This window comes from Lynx rufus, unplaced genomic scaffold, assembly GCF_022079265.1.
Source record: "Lynx rufus isolate CCGP_SWC_20201006 ecotype Redwood Valley unplaced genomic scaffold, mLynRuf1.p SCAF_34, whole genome shotgun sequence".
In the NCBI taxonomy this organism is placed as follows: Eukaryota; Metazoa; Chordata; class Mammalia; order Carnivora; family Felidae; genus Lynx; species Lynx rufus.
Window position 1 is genome coordinate 3,739,578 of NW_025814850.1, and position 14,035 is coordinate 3,753,612.

General features: G+C 38.0%; 1 protein-coding gene and 1 pseudogene across 1 annotated transcript in view; both read right to left on the minus strand.

Annotated features, from left to right (window-relative positions):
* Positions 1-14,035, minus strand: part of LOC124522185 (leucine-rich repeat-containing protein 37A2-like) — a 334,305-nt pseudogene that overhangs the window by 141,364 nt on the left and 178,906 nt on the right.
* LOC124522177 (uncharacterized) overlaps positions 1-14,035 on the minus strand; it is a 130,818-nt gene that overhangs the window by 51,324 nt on the left and 65,459 nt on the right. Inside the window, exons 13-17 of the mRNA XM_047093476.1 lie at positions 6,416-6,520; positions 3,224-3,277; positions 1,896-2,000; positions 1,330-1,383; positions 94-198 (exon numbers count right to left, since the gene is read on the minus strand). Of these exons, the coding sequence (XP_046949432.1) occupies positions 94-198; positions 1,330-1,383; positions 1,896-2,000; positions 3,224-3,277; positions 6,416-6,520 (423 nt within the window). The remainder of the gene's footprint in view (positions 1-93; positions 199-1,329; positions 1,384-1,895; positions 2,001-3,223; positions 3,278-6,415; positions 6,521-14,035) is intronic.

Genomic DNA, 14,035 nt, shown 5'->3' on the forward strand with positions numbered 1-14,035 from the left:
GTCATTTTGAGACTAGGTAAAACTAATTATGGACACACTCATGTACAAGTGCAGAAAGTCTCCGTAAGATACAGTAGTATGTGAAACACGCACCGGTAAGCGGTAGATTTTCTGTCACATCTTCGTGTTCCTTTTGTGTGAGCTTGATTCCCAAGTTTTCCAGGACAGTGTCCAGGTTATTCACCTTAACTTTGCCTGCTTAGGAAACATACAGGAATGAAACATGAAAAAAAATGAGTTTAAAATATTAGAAATATATTTTTGAATGCGAATTGTTATCTGAACATATATACTTTGTCATTATTACAATAAAAAACAAAAGAGAAAATGTACTTATGTGATTATTACTTTTCTGTATGAACTCCCATTTAACATGTCTAAGAGCATTAAATAATCAACAGAAAAATCAGAATTAGTAATTCTTCCTTTAAACCTTGAATGGAAGCCTGTATTATAAACAGCTCATGAAGGGATAGGCTACATGATTTGATTATAACCAATATTAGAGAGAATAGGAATGAGCTTTGATGACAGGACCTCATTAATTTATTAACTAACTAATATTAAAACAGAGTGAAGATCATAAGGTAACCTTAAAAACAAGCAGAATCTTAGCACTTTTTTAGATAAAATCAATCATTTTAAAGTGAACACCTTAGTGGAATTTGGTACATATTCACAATGTTGTACAAATATCACTTCCAGTTCCAAAACATTTTCATCATCCCCAAAGGAGAGCCCATACATATTAAGTAGTCACTCCCTACTTCCCTCTCCACCCAGCCCCCCGCAACCCTAACCTACTTTTTGTTTCTATGGATTTGCCTTCAATCTTCCTTCATAACAAGCTTTCCTTACACAACTCCCTAAAAATTCGGTAATTCTTTTCTTCATAATTTGCTGTGTATGATTAGATTTTTGGGGTTGTGAGTATGGATTCCTAGCAAGATGTATTGAGACATTATAGCGTAAAATATGATGATGATGAAAGTAACTAAGTAACTGGGGTGCCTAGGTGGCTCAGTCGGTTAAGCATCGGACTCTTGATTTCAGCTCAGGTCATGATCTCAGGGATGGTGAGTTCAAGCCCTGCGTCTGGCTCTGCACTGTCAGTGCAGGGCCTGCTTGGGATTCCCCTTCTCTCTCTTTCTCTCTGCACTCCCCCACTTACTATCTTTCTCTCTCAAAGTAAATAAATAAACTTCAAATAAAAGAAAGTAACTAAGTAATCTATACATAGGAAGCTAGACAGGACTCGTGTCTAAATGATAAATGTGAACCTTGAAGATTTCAGATGTCTCTGCCTTTCTTATCAGGCTTTTAACCTACCCTGAGTGGATTTCACCCCATCCAACATTGCATTCTGAAATACGTTTCCAGCAGCTATAGGAAAAGGAACAATTCATGTCAGAAGGGAAATGGTATGAACATTCACTTACTTACAACTTCAGTAAAACAACTGAAACTGAGTGGGAAATGTGTTCTGTCTCAGTATTAAATTTAAAAAGAAGTTATGGAAAAGAAAACCGAGTGTGACAAATATATGTATTTTCTGGCAAGTAGGAGACTGACCGCTGAGGGAAACACTATTATGTTGAAACAATCACACCTTTCCTTTTTCTGTTGACTTCCCCTTTTATTTCTTTTCCTAGTCCCCTCCAGTTCCCTTCCTTTTCTTCCTTAGGATATAGGCTGATCAACTACCTGACACTCAGATGGCAAAGCTATGGCTGAAGGGTTTGGTAAACTGCAGACTAAATCCAAATGACAATGCCTTTTCCTAATCAATTTCAGGATTTTTCAGAAAGCCCTCGACAGGTAAAAATTTTAAATTGTTCACACGGGCCACAAAACCAAGTTCCCTAGAAAGTCTTTGTGGCTTCTGTATAGCTCACCATCAATTGGCAGAGTTTCCTGCAGCTTTTTAAGCTCCTCAGCTGTGAGCTCGATCCCCATGCTTCCCAGAACTTTCTCCAGATCACTGACATGAACCTTTTTTCCTTTGAAAATACAAGAACATTAATGTCTGAGAATAATCATTCCATGAAATGGTGAAAAATTCATTCTCATTATAATGCATCCCCCCCATTTGAGGAAATGGAAGGGGAAAATGAAACACGTTTACACAGAATTATGGGGAAGTCACATAATAGAACATAACCCCTTAGTGTTTACAAAAGGAAGGTCTTTATTTCTGGGAACAAGTCTGCCCTGCTGAGAACAAATTTGTTTTATAATTGGCCAGCAAATTAAGATACTAGATGAAAAAAGTATAAATTCAGCTATCATTTATTGTATTTATTCTTGTCTCTGAATAATGTGACTTTTTTCTTCATAATGACAATAATTTGATCCTGTCAGGGCTTTACAATGTAACTGGAATAAGTGTACAATGCACAATATAATGATTCCACAACTCTAGACATTAATCGGTGCTCATGATAACAAATGAACTCTTAACCCCATCAACTTATTTCACTCATCCCCTCACCCACCTCCCTTCTGGCAACAATGTGGTCTCTATAGTTAAGAGTCTAGTTTTTTTTTAGTTTGTGTTTCTGTTTTTTTTTTTTTTAATTTTTTTTTAATGTTTATTCATTTGTGAGAGAGAGAGAGAGAGAGAGAGAGAGAGAGAAATACAGAGCGTGAGTGGGGGAGGGGCAGAGAAAGAGAGGGAGACACAGAAGCTGAAGCAGCTCCAGGCTCAGAGCTGTCAGCACAGAGCCCAATGAGGGGCTCAAACTCATGAACCATGAGATCGTGACCTGAGTCGAAGTCGGATGCTTAATTGACTGAGCCACCCCGGCGCCCCATTCGTTTGTTTCTTAAATTCCACACGCGTGAAATCAAACGGTATTTGTCTTTTTCTGGCTGATTTATTTCACTTAACATTGTATCCTCTAGATCTACTTAAAAGTAATTTCTTATTGAAAGATTGAGCGACATTGGCAAAAACAGCTGAGCAGTGAGTGGGTTGCTTCATGAAACTATCCTTCCACCGAAACACAATGAGTGAGAAAGAACTATCAGAATCAACTTCCTTAGAACTCTGGAAAATAGTCAAAGGTTGGTACATCAACCAAGTGAAAGCAGAATTGAGAAAAAGGTGACTTATAGTAAGAGAGCTCTGTGGCATTTTGACCCCCTTCCCCAAACTGTTTTTGATCATCCATCCCTGTGAGCAAAATATTTTCCAGGACAAAAGTGACAGTCTCTTACTTACCTGTAAAAGGTTTCATTCCATCCATATGCGTTCTCATTTCAACCTTCCCATGAACTGGAAGAAAATGTAAATCAAATACACAGTGGCATTCACTGAGAAACGCAAAACAGGAAGCACAGTGGCATTCATTGGCTACTTTTTATCCCCCACCTACCCCAAGGAGCACAAAAGGACATGGAAAAGAATCACTCTACTTGTTCTAAAGGTGCCTGCTTTAACAACTGCTTTCATCCATTGTCTTATGGCAAAACGCTAAAGGTGTGAGATTCAAAAGTCACCTCTTTTCATCAGACTTTATTTTTAGCTTTACACTTTGGAAAACCAAAAGGATTTGGGCCACGCCAGGGAAAACAAAATTTAAAACTGGGATCTTATTCACCACTGTTTTAACGGGACTTTTGAAATGATCTCTTTCTTTACTGAGATTCTAATTACTATTTCCTTTCATGTTCACTGACCCAGGCAGACCAGTTTACTCTTGATTTGCATGATGTACGATTTGCTTGAGGGCAATATTCATTTTGAGCTTAACTTCCCAACTCTAATGATTTGCATAGTTTTCATAGTAGACATAGTAGACAAATTGAATTTCATACAAATTAATATTTAAAAAGACATTAATATGTTAAAGAACAGAAATATCTCACGAATAGATGATTTTTGAGATCTATATTTTGCCAAGAAAGAAAAACGACCTAAAAAACTGTCACTGTTGGTAAGTTAGTTGACAAATTCCTGATTTTAGATTGTAAGTAATAAATTACAGTATACAGTATCTAAAAACCCCTATACCATGGAAAATTTACAAATGAAGGTCCTGGATAACTCAAAAATATTTACTGAAGTATTAGAAGTACGCAGTGACTCTTAGCAGAAGCTGTGTGACACTTACATGTACACAATAACAAGTATTAGAACAGTGAGCAGGATAAATATACATTTATTCATTGGTTGCTAAATCTAGGCTAAACGAGAATCTTCCTTGTTTTTCTTCTGGATCTTTTGAGGCAGAACATTCCAAAAGTTATTTCTGTAGTAAAACCAATTAGTGAGGTCAGGAAAGCATGAAGATATGTGTCAGTTTTACGGGGCCACTGGAAATTCTCAGAAACAAAGATGATAACACCTATTTGGTGTAAAATTCGCTATTTAACTCGGGTCCCATTTCAACTGAATCTTGCCCTCTCCAGTAAATTCATATCTCCGTCCTGACAGACACAGTATGAGAAAAGCTTTGCCCTAAATGGGGTCTTTCTGTCCCAAATGATATAATTGGGGCTCTATGCTTGAGCCTTAATCTTTCACAAAACTTCTTTTTAAGCTCAATACTGATGGTAACTCTTCAGGTGAGCAGATCACCAATAAGCAATAACTTAAAGATTTTAACTCTGGGGGTGCCCGGGTGGCTCGGTCGGTTAAGCATCCGACTTCAGTTCAGGTCGTAATCTCACGGTTCATGAGTTCAAGCCTGCATCAAGCTTGCTGCTGTCAGCACAGAGCCCACTTTGGATCCTCTGTCCACCCCCCTCTTTGTCCCAGCCCCCGCTTACGCGCTCTTCGTGTCTTTCAAAATAAATAAATTAACTTAAAAAAAATTCTAACTCTGATTTAAAGAAAAAAGGATTAATCATTCCACATGTCCATTTTATTTCATGTGTACTTTTTAATCTCACAATGATTTTCATTATGTTGGTTGATCTGAAATTATTATTTTAAAATAAGGAACAGAAATCATTGGCAATACCAGAGGATAGTTTCAAATAATAGCTAGATTTCCACCCATAATTCTGCTTTTTAGCAATATGAAAAAAAATTCCACCATAATCTCAAATAGACAAAAAATAGTTTTCTATTACGAAAGCTGATTGGTCCATATCTAGTCTCATTCACGGATACACCATTGCAAGCAAAGAAAACAAGACAGTGAAGACCACTTGCATGGTCCTCCTAGTACACTACCAGTGGTAAAAATTAGAGAATAAATTAAATGAATTAACAAAAATAGTTTTAAGGGTACACTGCTTATCTTACACAATGACGTGAATAAATGCACCTTAATAAGATGAGCAAGCATTGATTCATCTAAGGTTATATGATAGTTAAGGCATGTTCCAGACAGATACTTCTTAGCGCTACTATAACGTTCTCAGGCTGATATTTAACATTTGCTTATTTAGCTTGAGAATTCTTTTAGCCCCAATTCAGAATGTACTAAACTTTAGACTTTGTCTCTAGCCCATCAAGGGAGATTAGAGCTTTGGGAACAGTCAGTCCTTGGACCATGGAATCCAGCTCAGAATGAGGGGATGTAAGCAGAGGCATAGGTGGGGCCGCTGAGCATTCAGGTATTCCACACATTCAGGCCTGAGTGGTTACTGTTCCTTTTCCCCTCAAGGGTATCTGGAAAACTTGGTCCTATTCCTTTGGTGCAGGAAATAGGTCCTACACTTCATATTCCTCTTTTATCACGCTTTTTTTTTTCTTTTGAGAGAGAGAGTGAGCGTGCGTGTGTACGAGAGAGACAGAGAGAGAGAGAGAGAAAGAGAGACAGAGAGAGAGAGACAGTCCAAAGCAGGCCACACTCTGCACAGAGTTGGATGCAGGGCTCGATCCCACATCCCTGGGACCATGACCTGGGCCGAAATCAAGAGTTGGACGCTCAACAGACTGAATCACCCAAACGCCCCTATTCTGCCTTTCTACATGTCCTTGAAAATGGTGAGGCAAAGACAGAAATGCTATTTTAATAACCTCCCACTTAGGGGTACCTGGCTGGCTCAGGTGGTAAAGCATGCAACTCTTGATCTCAGGTTGTGAACTCAGCTCTACACTGGGCCTAGAGCTTACTTAAAAGAAATTAAAAATAATTTCCCACTTTGGGCTCTGCTCTCTTTTCTCTATAATTTTTAAAAATTTTTTCTGTGTTAAAGTTTCTTCTATTTAATGCACCCCACTCCCTTCCCTCCACAGCAGTGTCTCTCTCTAATTTTGTTCAGTTCTAATAGTGGCCTTGGCCTTGGCCATACTCCAAGTGGAAATGAAGTTACTGAAAATGTCAAGGGGCAAAACATGTTTACTTCCAGTCTGAGTCATCTTTCATGTTTTCCGTCTTCTTAATGCCAAAGTAGAGTTTTCAGAGATTCTTTTATAGAAGCTCAGATTAACCGATTCAAACAGATCTTAAATACTCACCGTCGGCTGGTAGATCACGTGTCAGATCATTAATTTCCTCTTCTGAAAGGTTCATCCCCATAGGTGGCAAAGGAGAATCCATTGTATCGACATCAACAATCTCTCCTTGTGAAAAAGTAAAGAATACGGGGAAAACTCACGGATTCCAAAATGTGACCACTCGCATTACTCATAGTGCATTAATGATTATCAGTCTCATGAGGAAAACAAGATTTAATATAGTCTATTCACATATATCAAGGGGGTCAATAAGGATGTTAGAATTCGAATACAAATCTTCCAGGTGAATGAGCAATTTTCAAATCTTTCACAGCAAATGGTAAAATCAAACTGTGGCTGACAATGAGGGGTTGTTTTTTTTTTTTTTTTCCTGAACTCCCAGATTAGATGCCTCAACTCCTGACAAAAATCGATCATCAAGTTCTGTTTCCATTTATGTGGAGGATGATGTTATTCAGACCAACCTTCCTCTGGAAACTGAAATCTTGGATAAAATGTAAAAAGCATCTCCTCAAAAGTACTGAAGAGCTGATAAGAGAGTACGTTACTAGTGCAAAGTCTCATCAAAAGTAGGAACCTAGGGAGGTAAGCAGAGCCCTGGTACTGTTTCTGTTCTAATGATACTTGCTCCATCTGGATTTGAACTGTCATGTTGATGACCTCATGGAGTGTGGGTGATTCTGTCCAAGTGCCCAGCAGAAGCAAAGGCAAGTATTCCTTAGGAACATGCTTCCATCCTTACCCTCAAAGGTTTCTTTCTATAATTTTCCAAGGAAAATAGCTCCCACTCCAAAGAATCAAACACAGAGCGAAACAAGTTACCTGAGAGAGAATAAGCAGAAATAACAGGCAGCAGCAACATGCTCATAAAAACTTTAGATTTAGAAGTTATCAGGCACAAATTACAAAACTATTATGCTTCCTATGTGTAAAGCAATGGAAAACAAGCTAAAAGTATCTGCATCTGCAGGAGATAGGAAACAGTACAAAATGACCCAGGATAGCCGAAAAAGAGAAAAAAATGCTTAGAAATGAAAAGAAGGGGGAAAGAGGAGGAAGGAGGGAGGAAGGAAACAAGACAGCTGTATGGGAACATGAAGGGGACCTTGAACCACATGGAACTCATCCTCTACCCACTAGTGAATCTAGGGCTGCGGGAAAGTCCTTTGGGACAATCCTTGGTTTAGTGCCAAGTAGCAGTGGTGTGTCTTTCCCGAGCTTCCTAGTGGGCAGCTCACGGTGTCTATGGGGCACTCTTACTGGTGCACACCGTGCATATGGCATTGTCTGCACCCACGGAGGCCGGAGCTACAGCCAAGTGGGTACATCACCACGTGGTTAAATCTTGACTCACAATAACGCGGATCTGTATTGAATGTGGAAGATTTCGATGTTAAAGTTGAAAGGGTAGTCAGTATTTCTATACCACAGAAAACAAGAAATAAGGGTGCATGATATGCTTTCATATTTCTTCATTATGTTGGGATTTAAACTTGGCACAACAGTAAACACGTACATGTGATAAGTCCTCTCATAATATAAGTGGTTTTCAAACCCTAAGAAATCAATCTTCTCACCAGGAAATATGTTACACAGCAAATGGAAAATGAAAGAAAAAAAAAACAAGACAAATACACTCCTACTAAAAGTCACACAAAAAAGATGTTTCTATAAAGAACAGCCAGAACTGGGCGGGGTGGACAAGGGAGCGTGTGTGTGTGCGTGTGTGTGTGCGTACAAGGGCTGAGGAGTGAGGGGTTAGGTCTACTCATATCAAAAGATTATAAAGCTGTTATACTCAACACAATTTAGAGCATGAATAAGCAGACCAATAGAACAGAATGTAAATTCTCAAAATAGACAAGTGCACATGGAAATCAAGTATATAGTTAGGATGGCATCTCAAATTCAAGGATGTGGTGACAGACTTTTAAATAAATGATCTGGGACAACTGTAGAGCCGTTTTCAAAAAGATAAACTAGATCTGTATCTCCCGATGGAATGCAATGTGAAATAAACAGTATTACTTATGAAGTATTGTTGTCAAAAAATGTTGAAGATGAAAATAATTAAGCCATCAGAGCTGATTCCTGGTTTATGAGGAATACGGACAACAGAGAAACGAGAGATGAGAAAACAGACAAAAACGGGTAAATTTAGTATATGGGAAATTTTTCTTTTTTTAGTGTATAGAAATGCTACAAGACAATCGGCAACCCAGTTTCTTAAAAAAAAATCAGTGCCTAAAAAGAAAAGACAAAGAAGGTAGAGGAATAGCTGTAGAGTACGTGAGATTTAAGTGTCATAATAGATGCAGTGTGTAAAGCTTGTTGGGTTTTTTATTTGAATAAGCTCACTGTAAAAAATATTTTAAAGAAGGGAAATTTAAAAATAAACTGTATAATGGTATTGCAGTCATGTAAAAAAATCCATACTTTTTTTTAAAAATTTTTTTTTTAACGTTTATTTATTTTTGGGACAGAGAGAGACAGAGCATGAACGGGGGAGGGGCAGAGAGAGGGGGAGACACAGAATCGGAAACAGGCTCCAGGTTCTGAGCCATCAGCCCAGAGCCTGACACGGGGCTCGAACTCAGGGACCGCGAGATCGTGACCTGAGCTGAAGTCGGACGCTTAACCGACTGCGCCACCCAGGGGCCCAAAAAATCCATACTTTTAAGAAGATGTATACTGAAGTATATAAGGACTAAATGAAAATTTGCTTTGAAATAAGTAAGAGGGGCGCCTGGGTGGCTCAGTCGGTTGAGCATTGGACTTCGGCTCAGGTCAGGATCTCGCGGTTTGTGAATTCGAGCCCCGCGTCAGGCTCTGTGCTGACAGCTCAGAGCCTGGAGCCTACTTTGGATTCTGTGTCTCCTTCTCTCTGCTTCTTCCCCGTTCATGCTCTGTCTCTGTCTGTCTCTCAAAAATGAATAAACGTTAAAATTTAAAAATAAATAAATAAGAAGCAAGTGAGATGAATCTTCATAACTGTTGAATCTAGGTTCATTCTATTATTCTTTATTCTTTATCATTCATTATATTATTCTTCCTACTTTGTATACATTTGGAAATGCTCATTACAGCCAAAAGGCAGAAAGAACCCAGATGCCCATCAAAGGATGAGTGAATAAACACAACATATACACATACAACAGAATGTGTTATTAGGCAACAAAAAGGAATGAAATTGTATACCCATGTTCACAGAACATATTCACAATCACTAAAATGTGGAAGCAACTCAAGTATCCACTGATGGATGAATGAATATATATACATATAGTAGAATATTATTCAGTCTTAAGAAGGAAGGAAATTTTGACACATGTTACAACCTGGATGAAACATGAGGACATTAGGGTAAGTAAAATAAACTAGTCACGAAAATAGATACTGCATGATTCCACTTATATAAGGTATTTAGATTAGTCAAAACCATACAGACAGAAAGTAGAATGGTGGTTGTCAGGGGCTCGTGGGAGGGGAGAATGGGAAGTGTTTGTTTAATGGATACAGAGGTTTTTTTTGTTTTTTTAACGGTTATTTATTTTTGAGACAGAGAGAGACAAAGCATGAACAGGGGAGGGGCAGAGAGAGAGGGAGACACAGAATCTGAAACAGGCTCCAGGCTCTGAGCTGTCAGCACAAAGCCCGACGCGGGGCTCGAACTCACGGACCGCGAGATCATGACCTGAGCCAAAGTCCGCCGCTTAACCGACTGAGCCACCCAGGCGCCCCTAATGGATACAGAGTTTTAATTTTACAAAATGAAAAGAATTCTGGAGACGGATGGTGGTAGTCATTGCACAAAAAATGTGAAGGTGCTTAATAACACTGAACTGGACACTTAAAAATGGTTAAGGTAGTAAACTTTATGTTATGTGCATTTTACCACCATAAATTGGAAAAAAGGAAGAATGGAATATTGATACATGCTACAATATAGATGAACCTGAAACCATCATACTAAGTGAAAGAAGCTAATCATAAAGACTACATACTATCCCGCTTATATGAAATGTCCAGAATAGGTAAATCTATAGGGACAGAAAATAGATTAGTAAGTTGCCTAGGGCTTGTAGGGTGGTGGGGAGAGAATAAAAGGGTGATAGCTAAAGGATATAGGGTTTCGTTTTGGGGTGTTCTGGGTATTCACAGAGTCCTTTGATAAAGCTACTAACTATAATGAAATTGTAATTAGTCCCAATAAAGTAAATTATAACCCAAAAAGGGACATTCGGTGCCTCAGACTAGAAGGACATGGGGGTAGAATGGGGAGACGACAAAGAAGAAATTGGAAGAAAATAAGAGAAGTTTCGGTCTCGATCTCTGCATTGTCTATGAAACCATCTTTCTACCATGTCACTGAGACTTGAACAGACTGCAATAGGTTACAAGGTTCCTTGAGCGGAGCACCTGGGTGGCTCAGTTGGTTAAGTGTCTGACTCTTGATCTCAGCTCAGGTCATGATCTCATGGTTCGTGGAATTCAGTCCCGCGTTGGGCTCTGTGCTGACAATGCAGAGCCTGCTTGGGATTCTCTCTCTCTCCTCGCTCTCTGACCCTCCCCCACTCTCTCTGTCTCTGTCTCTCAAAACTAAACTTTAAAAAGAAAGAAAAGTCCCATAAAACTTATAACACACAATATTTGAGTGAGAAAATTGATCTGAAGATACAAATCTGAATATTTTGAGGATATAGGGATGATGGGGGAAAGGAAGTTTTTTCAGAGAGTGTTAAATGAAACAATGAACTACAAACAGAACTTCATTCTGCTCCCTGGAGTTTATAAAAATGAAGAAATAGGACTTTTACATTAGGAATTAATCCCTCCTTAAGATCTGCAAGTATCTTCTGAGTGCTTTAGAAACTCTGGTATGCATGTTCACAAGCGCTAACTCCCTTCAAAGACACAGTTATTTCTAAAATCCTCACCATTAAGTAGCAGGTTTTCCGTCAGCTTTTTCTGTTCCTTTTCTGGGAGCTTAATCCTCATTTCCCCCAGAATGCTGTCCAAATTACCCACATTAACCTTCCCACCTTAGGAAAGCAATAGGGATGGGAAATAAGAAAAATGGAATGTTTCCACAATATTAAAAATGCATTCGTTTCTGTGTATTATTAACTTAATTAGCCCGTGCTAATGATATGAAAAAAGAGAGAAAGTGTAATTCATGTCTTCATATTATCATTTAACATTTTAAATAGGAGTACCAAGACTCATTTGACTTTTCTAATTATCTGGAAAAATTTAATAGGATGGGTAAAACTAGAACCTGTCGCCTTTCACCTTATCTTGGACAACTTGAGACAGCAAAAGGTGCCTAAGGTATATTTTAGCGCCTTACGGCTATTAGACCACAGATCTCATTGCTACAGACAAGAACAGGAGCCATTCTCATTTTCCTGAACTCCCAGGTCACTTCCACTGAACAATTGCCAGTACTTCACTTCAATGTCTGCGGTATAGACCTAGATTTGATTTTCCAATTTAAGATTCTTTTTCATCTTACTTCCATGCTCCCTATCCCTCTGACTCTTCTCTGGCCTTTTGTGGCCTGTGGAAACCTCAGCATTACTTATGATTCACAGTGAAAGAAGTTGTTGATATAATAAACTTAATATAAGTTTTTAGGATAGCATTCATTTCTATTTAGAGATGTGTTCTGTGAGTTTTTAAAATGTCTTCTTAGTGCCAAATTAGTGGCTTTCGAGAGTCTTCCCATCACTTCATAAGCCCAAGATTTCCCAAGTGGTTCAATGCTATATTAAATGCTCAGCATTAATTTGTAGATTCTGTCTCATATTTTTAGGTTCCTTTTCTGTAAGATTCAACCTCATGTTTTCCAGAACAGTGATTGTTGTTATATCAACATGATTGTTGATATCAATCATCCTCACCCCTAGGAAACTGAAAGAAATAACACCAAAATGTAGTCACTCTTAAATGTGACCAAAACTATTAATTTGTGGATAATATATAGTTACAAGTTCTAGCACAAAAAACATAGCTAACTACATTGTTCAAATATTTAAAATATGTTCAATAATAGAATAAAATATCTTCCTTTGGTCAGTCCATAGAGCAGAAAGCTTTAAAGGTAATCGGTGAGCTACTCAGTGAAATACACTAGTGGGGATAACAAATTTCATCCTTCCATCCAATAAGCATGATTTTTTTGTTGATGATACCCAGAGAAAAATTTCTTTTTCTGAGTAAATTTCTTTAACCATCACTAATCTTTTTGTTTATTAATCACTTTTCAAACTAGACTTATTTTCTTCTTTGCCACAAATTGTAAACTTTTCAATAAATTATGGAACTCTATCCCCCAGGATAGAACATACATTGTCTGCAACAGTATGGGCGGATTAAAAGAAGCATAAACATGCTATCAAAATATCTGAAAAGTGGCAAGTATCAAAATTTAACATCTTATGTATATTTTCATCTTCCATCAACAAAACAAAAAGGCAACTACTGAATGGGAGAAGATGTTTGCAAATGATATATCCAGTAAGGGGTTAAAATCCAAAATATGCAAAGAACTCATACGACTGAACACCGAAAAATGACAAATAATCCAATTTAAAAATGGGCAGAGCACATGAATAGACTTTTCCAAAGAAGACATGTAGATGGCCCACAGACACATGAAAAGATGCTCAGCATCACTAATCATCAGGAAAATGCAAATCAAAACCCAATGAGATATCACTTCACACCAATCAGAATGGGTAGGATCAAAAAGATAAATAATAAGTCCTGGTGAAGGTGAGGAGAAAAGGGAGCCCTTGTGCACTATTGGTGGGAATGTAAATTGGTGCAGCCACTCTGGAAAATAGTTGGGAGGTTCCTCCAAAAACTAAAAATAGAAGTACCATATGGTCTAGTAATTCCACTTCTGGGTATTTACAAGAAAAAAATGGAAATGCTAATTTGGCAAGATACTATGCCATTTTGTTTGCTGCAGCATTACTTACAATAGCCAAGATGGGGAAGCAACCTAGGTGTCCATTAACCGATGAATGGATAAAGAAGATGTGGTACACATACACATAATGGAATACTACTCGGCCGTAAAAAAAGAGTGAAATCTTGCCATTAATGACAACATGGATGGACCTGGAGGCTATTATGATAAATGAAGTAAGTGAGACAGAGAAATACAAATATCATATGATTTTGCTTACTTGTGGAATCTAAAAAGTATAACAAACAAACAACAGACTCATAAATAGAGAGAACGGGTGGTTGCCAAAGTAGAGGTGGGTGGGGGATTAGGTGAAATAGAAGATTAAGAGGTGCAAACTTCTAGTTATAAAGAAAATAAGCCAGAGGGATGAAAAGTATAGCATAGGGAACAGAGTCGATAATGTAATAACTACGACAACAGAAGGCAACTACACTTACCATGGTGTTTCATAATGTGTGTAATTGTTGAATCACTATGTTGTACACACGAAACTAATGTTATATGTCAGTTATCCTTTGATTTAGAATAAATTAATGAAAAAGGCCTCTGTGCCAACCATCAGCCTATCCTGATAGATGTATCAGCTTTAAGAAGCATACAAATCAGAATCTCACCAAAATTCGTTATTAAGCAACAGAGAA